Source organism: Thermobia domestica, chromosome 8 (genome assembly GCF_964235325.1).
Source record: "Thermobia domestica chromosome 8, izTheDome1.hap1.1, whole genome shotgun sequence".
In the NCBI taxonomy this organism is placed as follows: domain Eukaryota; kingdom Metazoa; phylum Arthropoda; class Insecta; order Zygentoma; family Lepismatidae; genus Thermobia; species Thermobia domestica.
In genome coordinates, this window is record NC_137461.1 from 71,309,184 (window position 1) to 71,322,907 (window position 13,724).

The window sequence follows — 13,724 nt, forward strand, 5'->3', positions numbered from 1 at the left end:
TAAAAACTCGTTAAAATGTATTAGCATACTAAATTTGGTCCAAAACAGATGAGTTTAATAGATCGTGTGCAATATATACCTAAGTTCTACGAGTACACTTGTGATTGATTTTAAGAAATTAACAAAATAATAATAACAATAGTAGTAATAATACTACTACTACTACTACTACTACTACTACTACTACTACTACTACTACTACTACTACTACTACTACTACTACTAATAATAATAATAATAATAATAATAATAATAATAATAATAATAATAATAATAATAATAATAAGAAGAAGAAGAAGAAGAAGAAGAAATTAATTTAATTTTCATTTTCATAATTACTTTCTTATTACATTAGTTCTATCCTAGCTTGAATTTTACTTCTAATCCAATACATTCTAAATTAATTTCTTCAACTGTGTACTTTTAAATTTGCATTGGTGATATTCTAACGTCTAAATCCGTAAGAAGAAAATCAGGGCTAGAATTTATCTATGCCAGTGCACTCTTTTTTGGCAATGGAAAACAACAAGGAGAAATAAGAGCTTTCACTTGAACTACAATTTACAGGAAATCGGCCAACAACTCTTGAATTCAAGGAACGTGTCCTTCTGATTTAAAACAACACTTCTTTGGGATTGAAAGAAGAGCCCGGGAAACTGCCAGTAAGAGTGAGGTGATACGATAAACATCCATTCTTGTTACTTTAGCGTAACTTAAATGGGTTTTCACCGCCCATTTGCCACGTTTTCTCATCAAATGTAATCTGTCTCAAGTTTATTTCAAATATCCAAAATGTTATTTCTCCTTTTAGGAAAAAATCAACGCTATTATAAGAACTAAAATAATGTTTTTTTTAGAGTGATAGAATTTTAAATTGAAATAAAATACATTAAAAATTAAGTTTGACTCCAATTGTATTTTTATTTGGTAACTTTCCGCCATTTACATTTTGAAGATAATTTCCTGCATATGTTCACCGTGACTAACATTGATGAACTGGATTCGATCAGTGAAATTTCGAACCAGTTTTCAAGTATCTCGGGACGCATTTCGTTAATAACAAGAGTTATGTTGGCTTCCAAAACATCAATTTTTGCTGTTTATCAGCATAAACCAGAGACTTTACCTATTCCCTTAAAATAATAATAATAATAATAATAATAATAATAATAATAATAATAATAATCCATAATGATACATGATCTTGGAGGCCAATTCATCAAACCATTGCGTGAAATAATTTGTAGCGATATTGTTCTCTGAATAAATCGTTTTTGGTCCAGAAAGCATTACAGTGAAAGGGGAAAAACTAGTACCTTTTCGAAATTTCCAACAGGTGAAAAATAGCGATTAATTATCCCAGTAAAAGGGGGTATGTAAGTAGAAAGCAATAGCAAGCAGAGCGCCTGTATAGAAGAAAACATGGCAATCACCATGGTAACAGAAGGACATTTCTACTATTCCAGTCTATAATTGAAGTTTGACAAGTAAGAAACACAGTTTCAAATTCAGTAGTAGCAAGAAAACTAGAAAAGATCTTTGTCGCAGAGAATTGCTTCTAATAGACTTCTAAACCAAAATGCTATGCACAGTATGGGGAGTCTTATAAAACAATGTTTGTCCTTTCATCTATTGATAGGAATCAAAGCAGAAATAGCGATATTTTTAATATTATATGAATTAAATATTTTAAGAATAGGTTTGATCCTTGGCTTTGTCTATCATGTGACAGGATACTCCCTTGTTATTTAAATTTACGAACGTACTTGTGACACTTTCTTTTTGATAAATCTACCAACAGACTAAATTTTATCAGAAAATGACTATATATAGAAAATAGATAAAATATATATTTTTTATTAGTACTGTAATGAGATTCATCTATCATGCGAATAAATAACATACAACATATGAGAATTACCATCTAAGAAAGGAGTGCTCCTATCGTTGCATTTCACTTTCTTTAATCTTATGCCTTGTTGAATCTGATTCAGGAGTTGACTGTGAAGATTCGGCTTCTCTGACTCGTATACAAACTGTAATAAATAGTGGAAAATGGTATGAGAATGAACCAATACACAATTTTACTTATCTATCATATATATATATATATATATATATATATATATATATATATATATATATATATAGATAGATAGATAGATAGATAGATAGATAGATAGATAGATAGATATATAATGGGGTCTTTTGTGGTATAGTGACTTTATAATGAAGTGGATAAACTCTAAAAGCTACTTGCATATTTGATGCAAAGAAACTAAAAATACATACATGTAAGTGTAGGACTAATAGTGAAGAAACATGTTTATAATTCTGTTTGCATCAAAATTATTTACAGTATATATGTCATAGTTGATGAATATAACCTTCATATCAGAAGGTGAAAACCATTTGTTACCTAACACCCATTATTTACTCAAATGAAATGCCAGTTAATATAAACTCCATAAATTCTCTTATGAACAAATTAAATTACATTTCTTTGAATTCTTTCTTTACTTCTAAATCAACTTTAAAAAATACAGTAGAAACTCGTTATATTGTGCCTTAGAACATGGTGTAATTGGTAATATCGTGGTATCCCGAAGCACGAACTTCTACTTCTTTTATGCATGTAGCCTGGTTCGAGAGTGCAATATCTTTGACACTGAGAATTGTTGTATTAAGAATTACGTACGTATTAAGAATTTACTATCATCATATCTCTGAAAACTGGTCTCTCTGAAGTTTCTAAATGTTCTAGTTGTGATTATGTTCCTCTAGGTATCAGTCGAGTCAAAATGACTTCAAGTGTTAAGATAAAAATTATACACAGCAAAAAATGAGGTGTTGAAACAACACAAAATGACTACTACTTTAGCGTGTTACTTGTGTGTCAATTCAACGCCAAGCACATCGCCCTCAGAGCATATCAGAAATATCTCGTTACTGGCTGTGAGTATTTGCATTGTTTTTTATTGTTTGGTATGAGCAAAGCTTTACGAAATATATTTCGCATTTATGGCAAGTAACTAATAACATTCTATGTTTTCTGTAACCGGTCGCAATAATATTGTTGTAAACCTGTGAATGGTCTGGCAACAGTTACACAGACAATAGTGCTTCCATCTATTTTCTTTATCTGTTATTCTTGTGTCTTAGCACGTATGAACAGAAGATGGCAGAACTGTTGCCTATGTAACTGTTGTCAGACCATTCACAGGTTTACAACAATATTATTGTGACCGATTACAGAAAACATAGAATGTTATTAGTTACTTGCCATAAATGCGAAATATATTTGCTCATACCAAACAATAAAAAACAATGCAAATACTCACAGCCAGTAACGAGATATTTCTGATATGCTCTGAAGGCGATGTGCTTGGCGTTGAATTAACACACAAGTAACACACTAAAGTAGTAGTAATTTTGTATTGTTTCAACATCTCATTTTTAACAGTGTACAATAGAAAAAAAGATAAAAAAAAAATAATTGACTGTGAAAGTGACACTGATGATCCAGATGTTTTGCCAACAGAGGTGAAAGTTACCGGAGTTACGCAGAAAACAAGTTTTGACAAGTCAGACCATAAGCAGGTTCATTTGTTGCATCTTCCCACCATTAAGCACTATGCCTTAAAGAAACGCTCTCATCAAGTTCGTCAGACTTTCTAAGTGATTTTTCAGTAAAATTTTAGAATGCGTGTATAGCATGTTCAATTGCAAGTCGTTATAGCATAGTGTAGGAATGTCAAGTAAATAAAATTGTGAAAATTTATTTTAACTGACGTTATTTTGACTGTCCTTTCTAGGAGTTTTGGTAACTTTTCTTTACCATGGCGTAATATTGTCTTTGACCGCTTATTTAGGTTTTATAACAGGTATTTAAGCCGAGTTTTTTTATTAGTCACGTCAAGGATGAACCAAAGAACATCCCAGATGCGTTTTGTAACCGGATGGTTAACTTGGCTGTGCCAAGTGAGGGCGAAGGGGCGTGACTTTTTTTTATTTTTTCTTAAGGCAAATTTCAAAAATTTTCATACCTTTAGTTTTCACGATATTAGATTGAAACTTTGCATACAGATTGTGTGTACCTTCGGGTATTTCTCAAATTTTTCTGAGATTCCTACGTAAAACCGGGGCCGGGCCCGAGGGGTGCAAGTGTTCCGAGAGGGTGATTTTTTCAGAAAAAATCCCGGTTTCTCTCAATTTTTCCGGTTCAGGTTATACGATACGGACATATGAGTGATACCGGTGAAAAGGGATTATTATACTAAAGAAAATAACGTTTGAACCGTGACTTTAGGCCAAATAGTAATGACGCAGTACATTTTTATAATGTACAGTATATATATATATATATATATATATATATATATATATATATATATATATATATATATATATATATATATATATATATATATATGTGTGTGTGTGTGTGTGTGTATATATAGGGAGAGCTTAAATTGAGACTTTCAACATTTTTTCCGCCCTTTGTTTTCAAGATACAAGATTAAAATTTTGTATGCGTATTATGTGCATAACAATGTATTTTTAAAAAGAAATTCAGATTCTTACGTCAACTCAGGCCTGGACCAGAGGGACAAAGTGTTTTGGTGGAATTAAAAAAAAAAACAACTTCCTGGTTTTTCCCTAGTTTTCTGGTTCAGGTGTACGATAGGGACATATGAGTGGTACAATTGGAAAGGGCTTGTTATACGGAAGAAAATGGCGTCTGAACCATGGCTCTACGTCAAATAGGAATGACGCAGTACATTTTTGAAGTATTTATATCGTAAAAAAAAAAAAAAAAAAAACGAGGTACAGACTATAATTCTACGATAAATAGTAAAGAAGCAGTATCTGTTAGAGTGAAAGTCTAAAATTTACCTCAAAAAGGTGGAAATCCTAAAAGGGTTAAGTTTAATTGCATCTTGGTAATATTATAAAACGGATGAAAAGCATGTTATCCAACATTCACGTTACAATGGGTTTCACTGTATTCTGAAGGATATCTCTAAATTGTTTGCCCCTTTAGCAATTTTCCTTTGTTTATGGTATTCAATTCCTTATGCGAATTGCATAAAATGGTAGAAAAACTAATGGAAAGTTAACCTATAAGGATCTTTTGATGGTCGATGATACATTAACCTTCGTAAAATGAAATATGATGAAATTGTTCCATTTTATGTTAAAAACTGCATTATGATACCCCCAATAGCTTAAAATGTATAAAATGGCTGGCTGTCTTGAATGCATTTATGCTATTACATAAAATTTAATGTAATAAAAGTGTTTTAATTCATTCACTAAAGAAATGCTGTAGTTAACTTAGACACATTTTAGTATATTTTTACATAATATTATGCAGAATAACGTACTAATGAATTTAAAATTAAAATGATAATTTAGCACTATTGTAGTTACCACTAGGTTAGCATTCTATGACTCAAATTAGAACTTCATATTTTTATTTTGTTTAGCTATATTTTAATTTGTATGTGTGTGTTTAACGTCCCATGCATATCCTCAGATGGTAAGCGGGACAGTGAAAGAACGAAGAAAATGGAAATAAACAGGAGAACCTTCAGAAAATATACGCACACGGTGCTTTTTCTACCATGTTTTTTTTTTTTTTAATAAATATTTGAAAATCAGTCGTTGATATTTTATATAAGCAGAAGATCAAAAATTGCATCTATACTGTAAAATTTTTAAATAGAAACAAATATGCCTCTCTACCTACCTGTCCTTTTGCTTTAACCTTTGGTAGAAGAGGTTTGCTGCGATCATTGCACTCGACATGACGTAAACGTATTCCTGCTTCTACTTCTTTCATCATTTGTCCCCAGTCTGGTCGTTTTCTTGCTGGTCGCTTTAGATTTTCTAGTTTCGCTGCTTTGGATGGAGGTATGGGTTTCTTTTCTGACCAAACAAAGAGTAGAAAATAAATAGCATTGTTTTGAAACAGGTAAGAAGAAGATATAGCTGGAAACTGATACTTTGTGTATGTATATTCTATTGTGCATGTACACTACTTTTTGTATTAGCTTCTGATTTGATTTTGTCTGTTGTTAGTGATCGTTAAAAGTGATAAAATATTTATATAGGGTGGTGCAAAATTCCATTTACATCGTTTGAGAGAATAACCTGCACATGAAAAGAAACAAAAAAGTTTATGTGACATTTTGTTAAATTCGGTGTCATTTCCGAGCAACAAGCTGTCGCAAATGGAAGCAAAATGACGCATGACATCTCATTGCGGACAAATGAAATGTGCAATACCAAGCAATCCCAAGCAGTTTAGAGAAAATAATGCCTGAATGACACAATGATCTTACAAGGAGAAACCATACTTTGGTAAATGAACTTCGAGGCCATTTTTTGCAAGTGATAGTGCACATTTAAAGTGTTCATATTACAAACTGGGAGAGCGCAATGGTCTAATATAGCAGAGAGAAAGCGTCTTAAAGTTTTCGACTCGTTCTATATGTCGTACGTTGCGCAAGCTTACCAAGTGACGGCGTGGCAGGATCAGTAGCATCAGTAACTCACGTGTCAAGGGTCCCGGGTTCGATTCTTGCTGGAGTCAGCTTATTCGTATTTTGCTTGAACCAATAAAAGTACTCACTTGTAGCTACAAGTAAAATGTTAATTCACAATATGTTTATAATGAATTAAAAGAATAGAAATATTCAAATCAGTTGTAAAATCTCAATGTTCCACTTAACTAGCAACGAACTGTAATTTATTTCGTAAATATATTGATATCACGAGTTATAATATGGTTACCACAATCGATGTGTAAAAAATGTTCTTGACGCTTCGTGTCTACATGTGTTGACAGTGTGAGAATTACAAGAGGGATGAGAAGGAAATCCCCTTTGGTAATACTGGATGTTACTAAAACCAAAGGAGATTTTCCCCTTATTCCCCTTGCAATAAGCGGCGAAAATCTTTTCCAACACTGGGGGAAGGTCGAGTAAGACCGTTCCCATATATTTTTTACAGCGATGTTCAAAATATTTATGATGTTGAAATTCAGTACTGTGGAGGTTCATGGGAGCAGAGTTCTCTTTAAAATTGAGAGGCGAGCAGATTTGAGGCTTATTCTGGGGGATATTAATTTCATATCATTTTCCTTTGTGGTAATTGGACACAAATCATCACATTTCTCCCCAAAACGCACACTTCAAATTCGATTATTAGGACAGTCGCTCAGTTTCAAGATTGTAGGGACATGTCCCCCTCATCCCGCCGTGCCATTTGCGTCAGTGCTTGTAATACACACACCGTCAACAGATGTAGATAAAAAACATCAAGAACATTTTTTACATAACTACTGTGGTAACCATAATATAACTCGTGATATCAAAATATTTACGAAATAGATTACATTTCGCTGGTTGTTAACATGGAAAATTGAAAGATTTTACAACTGATTTGAATATTTCTATTCTTTTAATTCGTTATAAACATATGGTGAATTAACATTTTACTTGTAGCTACAAGTGGCTACTTTATTGGTTCAAGCAAAAAACAACAAAAAAGCGACTTCAGGGGAATAGAACCCAGGACCCTTGGCACGTGAGTCACAGATGCCACTGATTCTGCCACGCCGACACTTGATAAATTAGCGCAACGTACGACGTATGCGGCGAGTCGAAAACTTCAAGACGCTTTTTCTCTGCTATATTAGACCATTGCGCCCTCTCAGTTTGAATATGAACACTTTAAATGTGCACTATTACCTTCCAAAAAATGGTCCCGAAGTTCATTTACCAAAGTCTGCTTTCTCCTTGTCAGAAGCAGGGCGGTAGGGACTCGGCGCAAGGAATTTCTTAAAGGAATCCATTTTCCGCATGTCAGTCTGTCCATATCAGTACCCCCTTTGAGGAATTCATTACGTCGCGTCTCTACCGCCCTGCTTCTGACACCATTGTATCATTCAGGCGTTACTTTCTTTAAACTGCTTGGGACGCTTGTTGTTGCACTTTTTTTGTCCGTAATGAGGTGTCACAGGTCGTTTTGCCGCGATTTGTGGCAGCTTGTAACTTGAAAATGATGCCAAATTTAACAAAATGTAACAAACTTTTTTGTTTGGTTTCATAAGTAGATTCTTCCCTCTAGCATTATAAACGGAATTTTACATCGCCGTATATATGTTAGGATGACCAAATGTTCTGCTTTTAACGGAATTATCTTCTTTTTCAGAAAAGACGTCCAGTACCCTGAGAAAAATGAGAACGGGACGTAACATGGTAACATGTCCTTTTTAAAAAAATAAGAGTCACGTTTCTTGGTTTCTAGTTACATAATCACATACCGTCGTTTAAACCATATTTCTTGTATGGAATTTTACATTTTTTCAACCATAAAAAATATGGCATTCAAGTGGAAGTTGATGTACCTAATTCTTGTTCCTGTTAAATGTTAAATGTAAAAAAAATAAAACTGGATTAAATTTAAATAAATAAAAGAAACTTAATTATTTTGAAAAGCTAAAGATTGTTTCTTATTGGCATGAAATGCGGCATATTCTAAGTGGATTGTCAAATTATGCTAGTCTGCCGAGTGTCTCATTTAAATTCTCTAAACCTGAACTCCCTTATGTATGTATGCAATATCTTATCACCTTCAATGAGTATTCTTAGGAGAACGTCTCAGTTTATGTGGAATCCTAATTCCTAATTGTTTACGGATATCACTAAGTGTGCTGCCTGTCTGCCTGAGACCAACTAGCTTGTAGTGAAATGAAGGGTTGGGGGAGCAACTAGTATATATGGTCAGGGCCAGTCCTAGACAATTTGTCCCCCTCTTTTTTTTTTTTCAGAAAGAACAAATCTTAAAAGTCACGATTTTAAGTATGCTATCCCAATCATGAACAACAAAGGAGAGGGAAGGAGCACTAGAACTCAGAAAGGCCTAAACACCAGTGGCGGCTGGTACTATATGTTGCATGGTTGTGCAACCGGATATTTTTTTTAAATACTAAAAATATTTTTAAGTGTTAAAGTAGTGTATCAGTAAAAAAATAAACCTTTGCTCTTGAGCGCAAAACAGTATTGATGCATTTCTGAAAAAAGTCAATTAAAAAACGGAAAGAAAGAGAGAGATTTACCTTTCCAGTGGCAGCGAACATTGCCACTGGAAGCAGTAACATTGAGCATATGGCAGCGAGCTCCTATCTCTTAACATAGGGAAGTGGATTTATTCTTGCAACGCTCCTATCTTTCCGTATTGGTCCCTTACGGTTGCATTTTTTCCGCAACTGGTCAGCTTCTGTAATAGTTACGAATTTCTCCGCTTAGCAGCGCTTGACTCAGTTAATAGGGTGAGGAAGATACAGACGCGTGGAAGAAAGAAGTTATTCACAAAACATAAACTCGCAAAGAACAAATATAAGTCTGGTGGTAGCAGGGACGGATCCAGGCTGAGAGTTTGGGGGGCGGTCGTTCGAAGTCAATAGATTTTATTTAACATTTATAATACAAAGGTGAAAATTGTTGGGATAAGATTTATTTTTAAATAAATCCTATTCTGGGAGGAAGGGGGGGTCAATCGAGTCTCCAAGAAGAAAATGTCTTACTACGGGTCTAAGGCCCCGCCATAGAAACTTGGCAACGCAGCGCGAACGTCCTATCGGCTGGTACATTTGCCTTTCTGTAAATGGTGAAAATCGCAACTTGTCAGTAAAAGGCGTTGGTATTTAGATGCTGTAAAGTGTCACATTTATGGGAATTAGAGGACAGAATGCCAGATAAATGTATTATGCCTGGGTATAAACGTAATTACTCTGAAACAATTAAGGAAGAAGAATATGTAACGAGTTTCCAATTTCTAAAGCATTCTATTCTCAAGCGCAATATTAGATGATCATTACGAATTTGTAAACAGTAAAGATTATATTAATAGGTTGTTTCTTGAGATTCTAAACAAAGACTATTTGAGCAGTGTTACATTTGATGATTATGCATTTCTGTACGTGCTGTAATATGTGTTTCAAGACAGCACACAAACTTAACTGTGATGCGTGTAATGATATTTTGTTACATAAAGAGGAATCAAAAGATGAATAAAAACACTAACATAAATCGAAGCAAATCGTCGGTACAGTCAGATTTTATTGTAAGAGTATGCAAACATTTATTTGCAATTATGCAGGTGTTAATATCTAAAGAATGTGAAAACAATTTAATTTCAAACAATAATCAGAAATTAGCCTTGCATCGCTTAAGTGTTTTAGGGATAAGCAGAGACAATAACATACTTGATCGTATAATATTATTGTAAATCCATGCCACCACAACAGTGAAAAATTGGTAGCAAACATTGTTTGTGTAATATTCCTTTAAATAACTTCAAAATTAATGAAGCAATCAGTTGTAAAAGAAAGGAATAGAAGGAAGTTAGACATCTTTTCAGCATTAGAGCGGCCTTCAATATACCTAAAATTCTGACAATTCTGCCAAATTTGTAAATGTACTGTATATGCATTATCTACAATACTTAAGATATGGGAGCCCGAAGAAAATTTTCTAGGAGGACATCTCCCTGGTTGCTATATTATGTTTGACATTTTTTTATTTATATTAAGAAAACCTTAAGAAATTTAAAATGAAATCTTCGAGCTTTACGTCCCACGGTAATGCCGGTTAGGCTAAAGGAAACGGTGATGATGAGAAATGAGCGAAATGAAAAAATAGGAGGAAACGGGAGAACCCCGAGGAAACCCACGCACACGGTGTTTGTCCACCACGAAGTTCACTTGGTGAGAGCGGAGATCGAACCTGGGACCCCAAATACCAGAGATGAACGCTCTACCACTGAGCCACCGCGGCCCCTTAAGAAATTTAAGTTGTTGTTATAGTACAAATTTTCGTGAACCAGGAGGTACTGGGCTCCCTGCCCCCACCTTCGTATGTTTTATGTTATGTTTTATGTTTTATGAATACTTATGCAAACGTATATAAAACTAGAATAGGAATTTATGCATATATCATCGTCACTCATACAGATAGCCTAAGTACTGAAAAGGACGCTAAACTTCAATTTAATTGTGAATTTAGTGATACAAAGCCTACCTACTGTTCGTTTACCCTTTCTTGCTTTGACTTATATCTTTCAATATATTTTATAATCTTATTTTATGAATGGATTTTATATTATTTTAGTCAATTTGTTGTCATGATCCTGTACTTTAAACATATCTTACTAATTATATTGTACTAGTCAATCACTCTTTGATTACTTATTACTAACTTAGGTAGCCTTCGCTGTATTAGTCTCTTGCTTATTACATTAAACAAGAAAATTCAATTTGTTTATTGGACAAAACAATCACAAAAGTTGACAAAAGGAAGTGAAAAAAGAAAAAACAACCTGCAAAAAAAGATTTGTCCTCGTGTTGCTCGCGATGGACGTCAAGCGACCTGCGTGCAGTTAGCCCCCCCTCATGCTAAATTTAAAATTATATTTATGTCAATCGTTTGATCATCGTTTGATCAGGTATGATCAACAATTTTTAACGTTTGATCAGCTTTACTAACAGAAATATAAGCGATATTTAGTAGGGGGGGCTAACTACACGCTAGCCCCCCCTTCACGTCAGATTCAAAATTTTTTGATGTCAATCGTTTGATCATCGTTTGATCAGGTTTGATCAACAATTTTCAACGTTTGATCAACTTTAGTAACAGAGATATAAGGGTTCCAAAATGGGGGGGCCAGCCCCCCCTTCACCTCCGATTCCACTTTTTCTTATGTCAATCGTTTGATCATCGTTTGATCAGGTATGATCAACAATTTTTAACGTTTGATCAGCTTTACTAACAGAAATATAAGCGATATTTAGTAGGGGGGGCTAACTACACGCTAGCCCCCCCTCATGTCAGATTCGAAATTTTTTGATGTCAATCGTTTGATCATCGTTTGATCAGGTTTGATCAACAATTTTCAACGTTTGATCAACTTTAGTAACAGAGATATAAGGGTTCCAAAATGGGGGGCCAGCCCCCCCTTCACCTCCGATTCGACTTTTTCTTATGTCAATCGTTTGATCATCGTTTGATCAGGTATGATCAACAATTTTTAACGTTTGATCAGCTTTACTAACAGAAATATAAGCAATATTTAGTAGGGGGGGCTAACTACACGCTAGCCCCCCCTCACGTCAGATTCGAAATTTTTTGATGTCAATCGTTTGATCATCGTTTGATCAGGTTTGATCAACAATTTTCAACGTTTGATCAACTTTAGTAACAGAGATATAAGGGTTCCAAAATGGGGGGCCAGCCCCCCCTTCACCTCCGATTCGACTTTTTCTTATGTCAATCGTTTGATCATCGTTTGATCAGGTATGATCAACAATTTTTAACGTTTGATCAGCTTTACTAACAGAAATATAAGCAATATTTAGTAGGGGGGGCTAACTACACGCTAGCCCCCCCTCACGTCAGATTCGAAATTTTTTGATGTCAATCGTTTGATCATCGTTTGATCAGGTTTGATCAACAATTTTCAACGTTTGATCAACTTTAGTAACAGAGATATAAGGGTTCCAAAATGGGGGGCCAGCCCCCCCTTCACCTCCGATTCGACTTTTTCTTATGTCAATCGTTTGATCATCGTTTGATCAGGTATGATCAACAATTTTTAACGTTTGATCAGCTTTACTAACAGAAATATATGCAATATTTAGTAGGGGGGGCTAACTACACGCTAGCCCCCCCTCACGTCAGATTCGAAATTTTTTGATGTCAATCGTTTGATCATCGTTTGATCAGGTTTGATCAACAATTTTCAACGTTTGATCAACTTTAGTAACAGAGATATAAGGGTTCCAAAATGGGGGGCCAGCCCCCCCTTCACCTCCGATTCGACTTTTTCTTATGTCAATCGTTTGATCATCGTTTGATCAGGTATGATCAACAATTTTTAACGTTTGATCAGCTTTACTAACAGAAATATACGCGATATTTAGTAGGGGGGGCTAACTACACGCTAGCCCCCCCTCACGTCAGATTCGAAATTTTTTGATGTCAATCGTTTGATCATCGTTTGATCAGGTTTGATCAACAATTTTCAACGTTTGATCAACTTTAGTAACAGAGATATAAGGGTTCCAAAATGGGGGGCCAGCCCCCCTTCACCTCCGATTCGACTTTTTCTTATGTCAATCGTTTGATCATCGTTTGATCAGGTATGATCAACAATTTTTAACGTTTGATCAGCTTTACTAACAGAAATATAAGCGATATTTAGTAGGGGGGGGGCTAACTACACGCTAGCCCCCCCTCACGTCAGATTCGAAATTTTTTGATGTCAATCGTTTGATCATCGTTTGATCAGGTTTGATCAACAATTTTCAACGTTTGATCAACTTTAGTAACAGAGATATAAGGGTTCCAAAATGGGGGGCCAGCCCCCCCTTCACCTCCGATTCGACTTTTTCTTATATCAATCGTTTGATCATCGTTTGATCAGGTATGATCAACAATTTTTAACGTTTGATCAGCTTTACTAACAGAAATATAAGCGATATTTAGTAGGGGGGCTAACTACACGCTAGCCCCCCTCACGTCAAATTCGAAATTTTTTGATGTCAATCGTTTGATCATCGTTTGATCAGGTTTGATCAACAATTTTCAACGTTTGATCAACTTTAATAACAGAGATATAAGGGTTCCAAAATGGGGGGCCAGCCCCCCTTCACCTCC

The 13,724-nt window shown here is 34.7% G+C and overlaps 1 protein-coding gene and 1 long non-coding RNA gene across 3 annotated transcripts in view; one reads left to right on the forward strand and one right to left on the reverse strand.

Annotated features, from left to right (window-relative positions):
- The window catches only part of LOC145692989 (uncharacterized), a 28,489-nt gene extending 20,089 nt beyond the window's left edge, over window positions 1-8,400 (forward strand). The window contains exon 2 of the long non-coding RNA XR_014132677.1: window positions 8,221-8,400. This is a non-coding gene — a long non-coding RNA (uncharacterized LOC145692989). The remainder of the gene's footprint in view (window positions 1-8,220) is intronic.
- The window catches only part of LOC145692988 (uncharacterized), a 59,854-nt gene that overhangs the window by 8,250 nt on the left and 37,880 nt on the right, over window positions 1-13,724 (reverse strand). For both annotated transcript variants that reach the window (XM_081768616.1, XM_081768618.1), the window contains 2 exons: window positions 5,753-5,931; window positions 1,922-2,036 (listed from right to left, as the gene is read on the reverse strand). In XM_081768616.1, coding sequence (XP_081624742.1) covers window positions 1,922-2,036; window positions 5,753-5,931 — 294 coding nt within the window. The remainder of the gene's footprint in view (window positions 1-1,921; window positions 2,037-5,752; window positions 5,932-13,724) is intronic.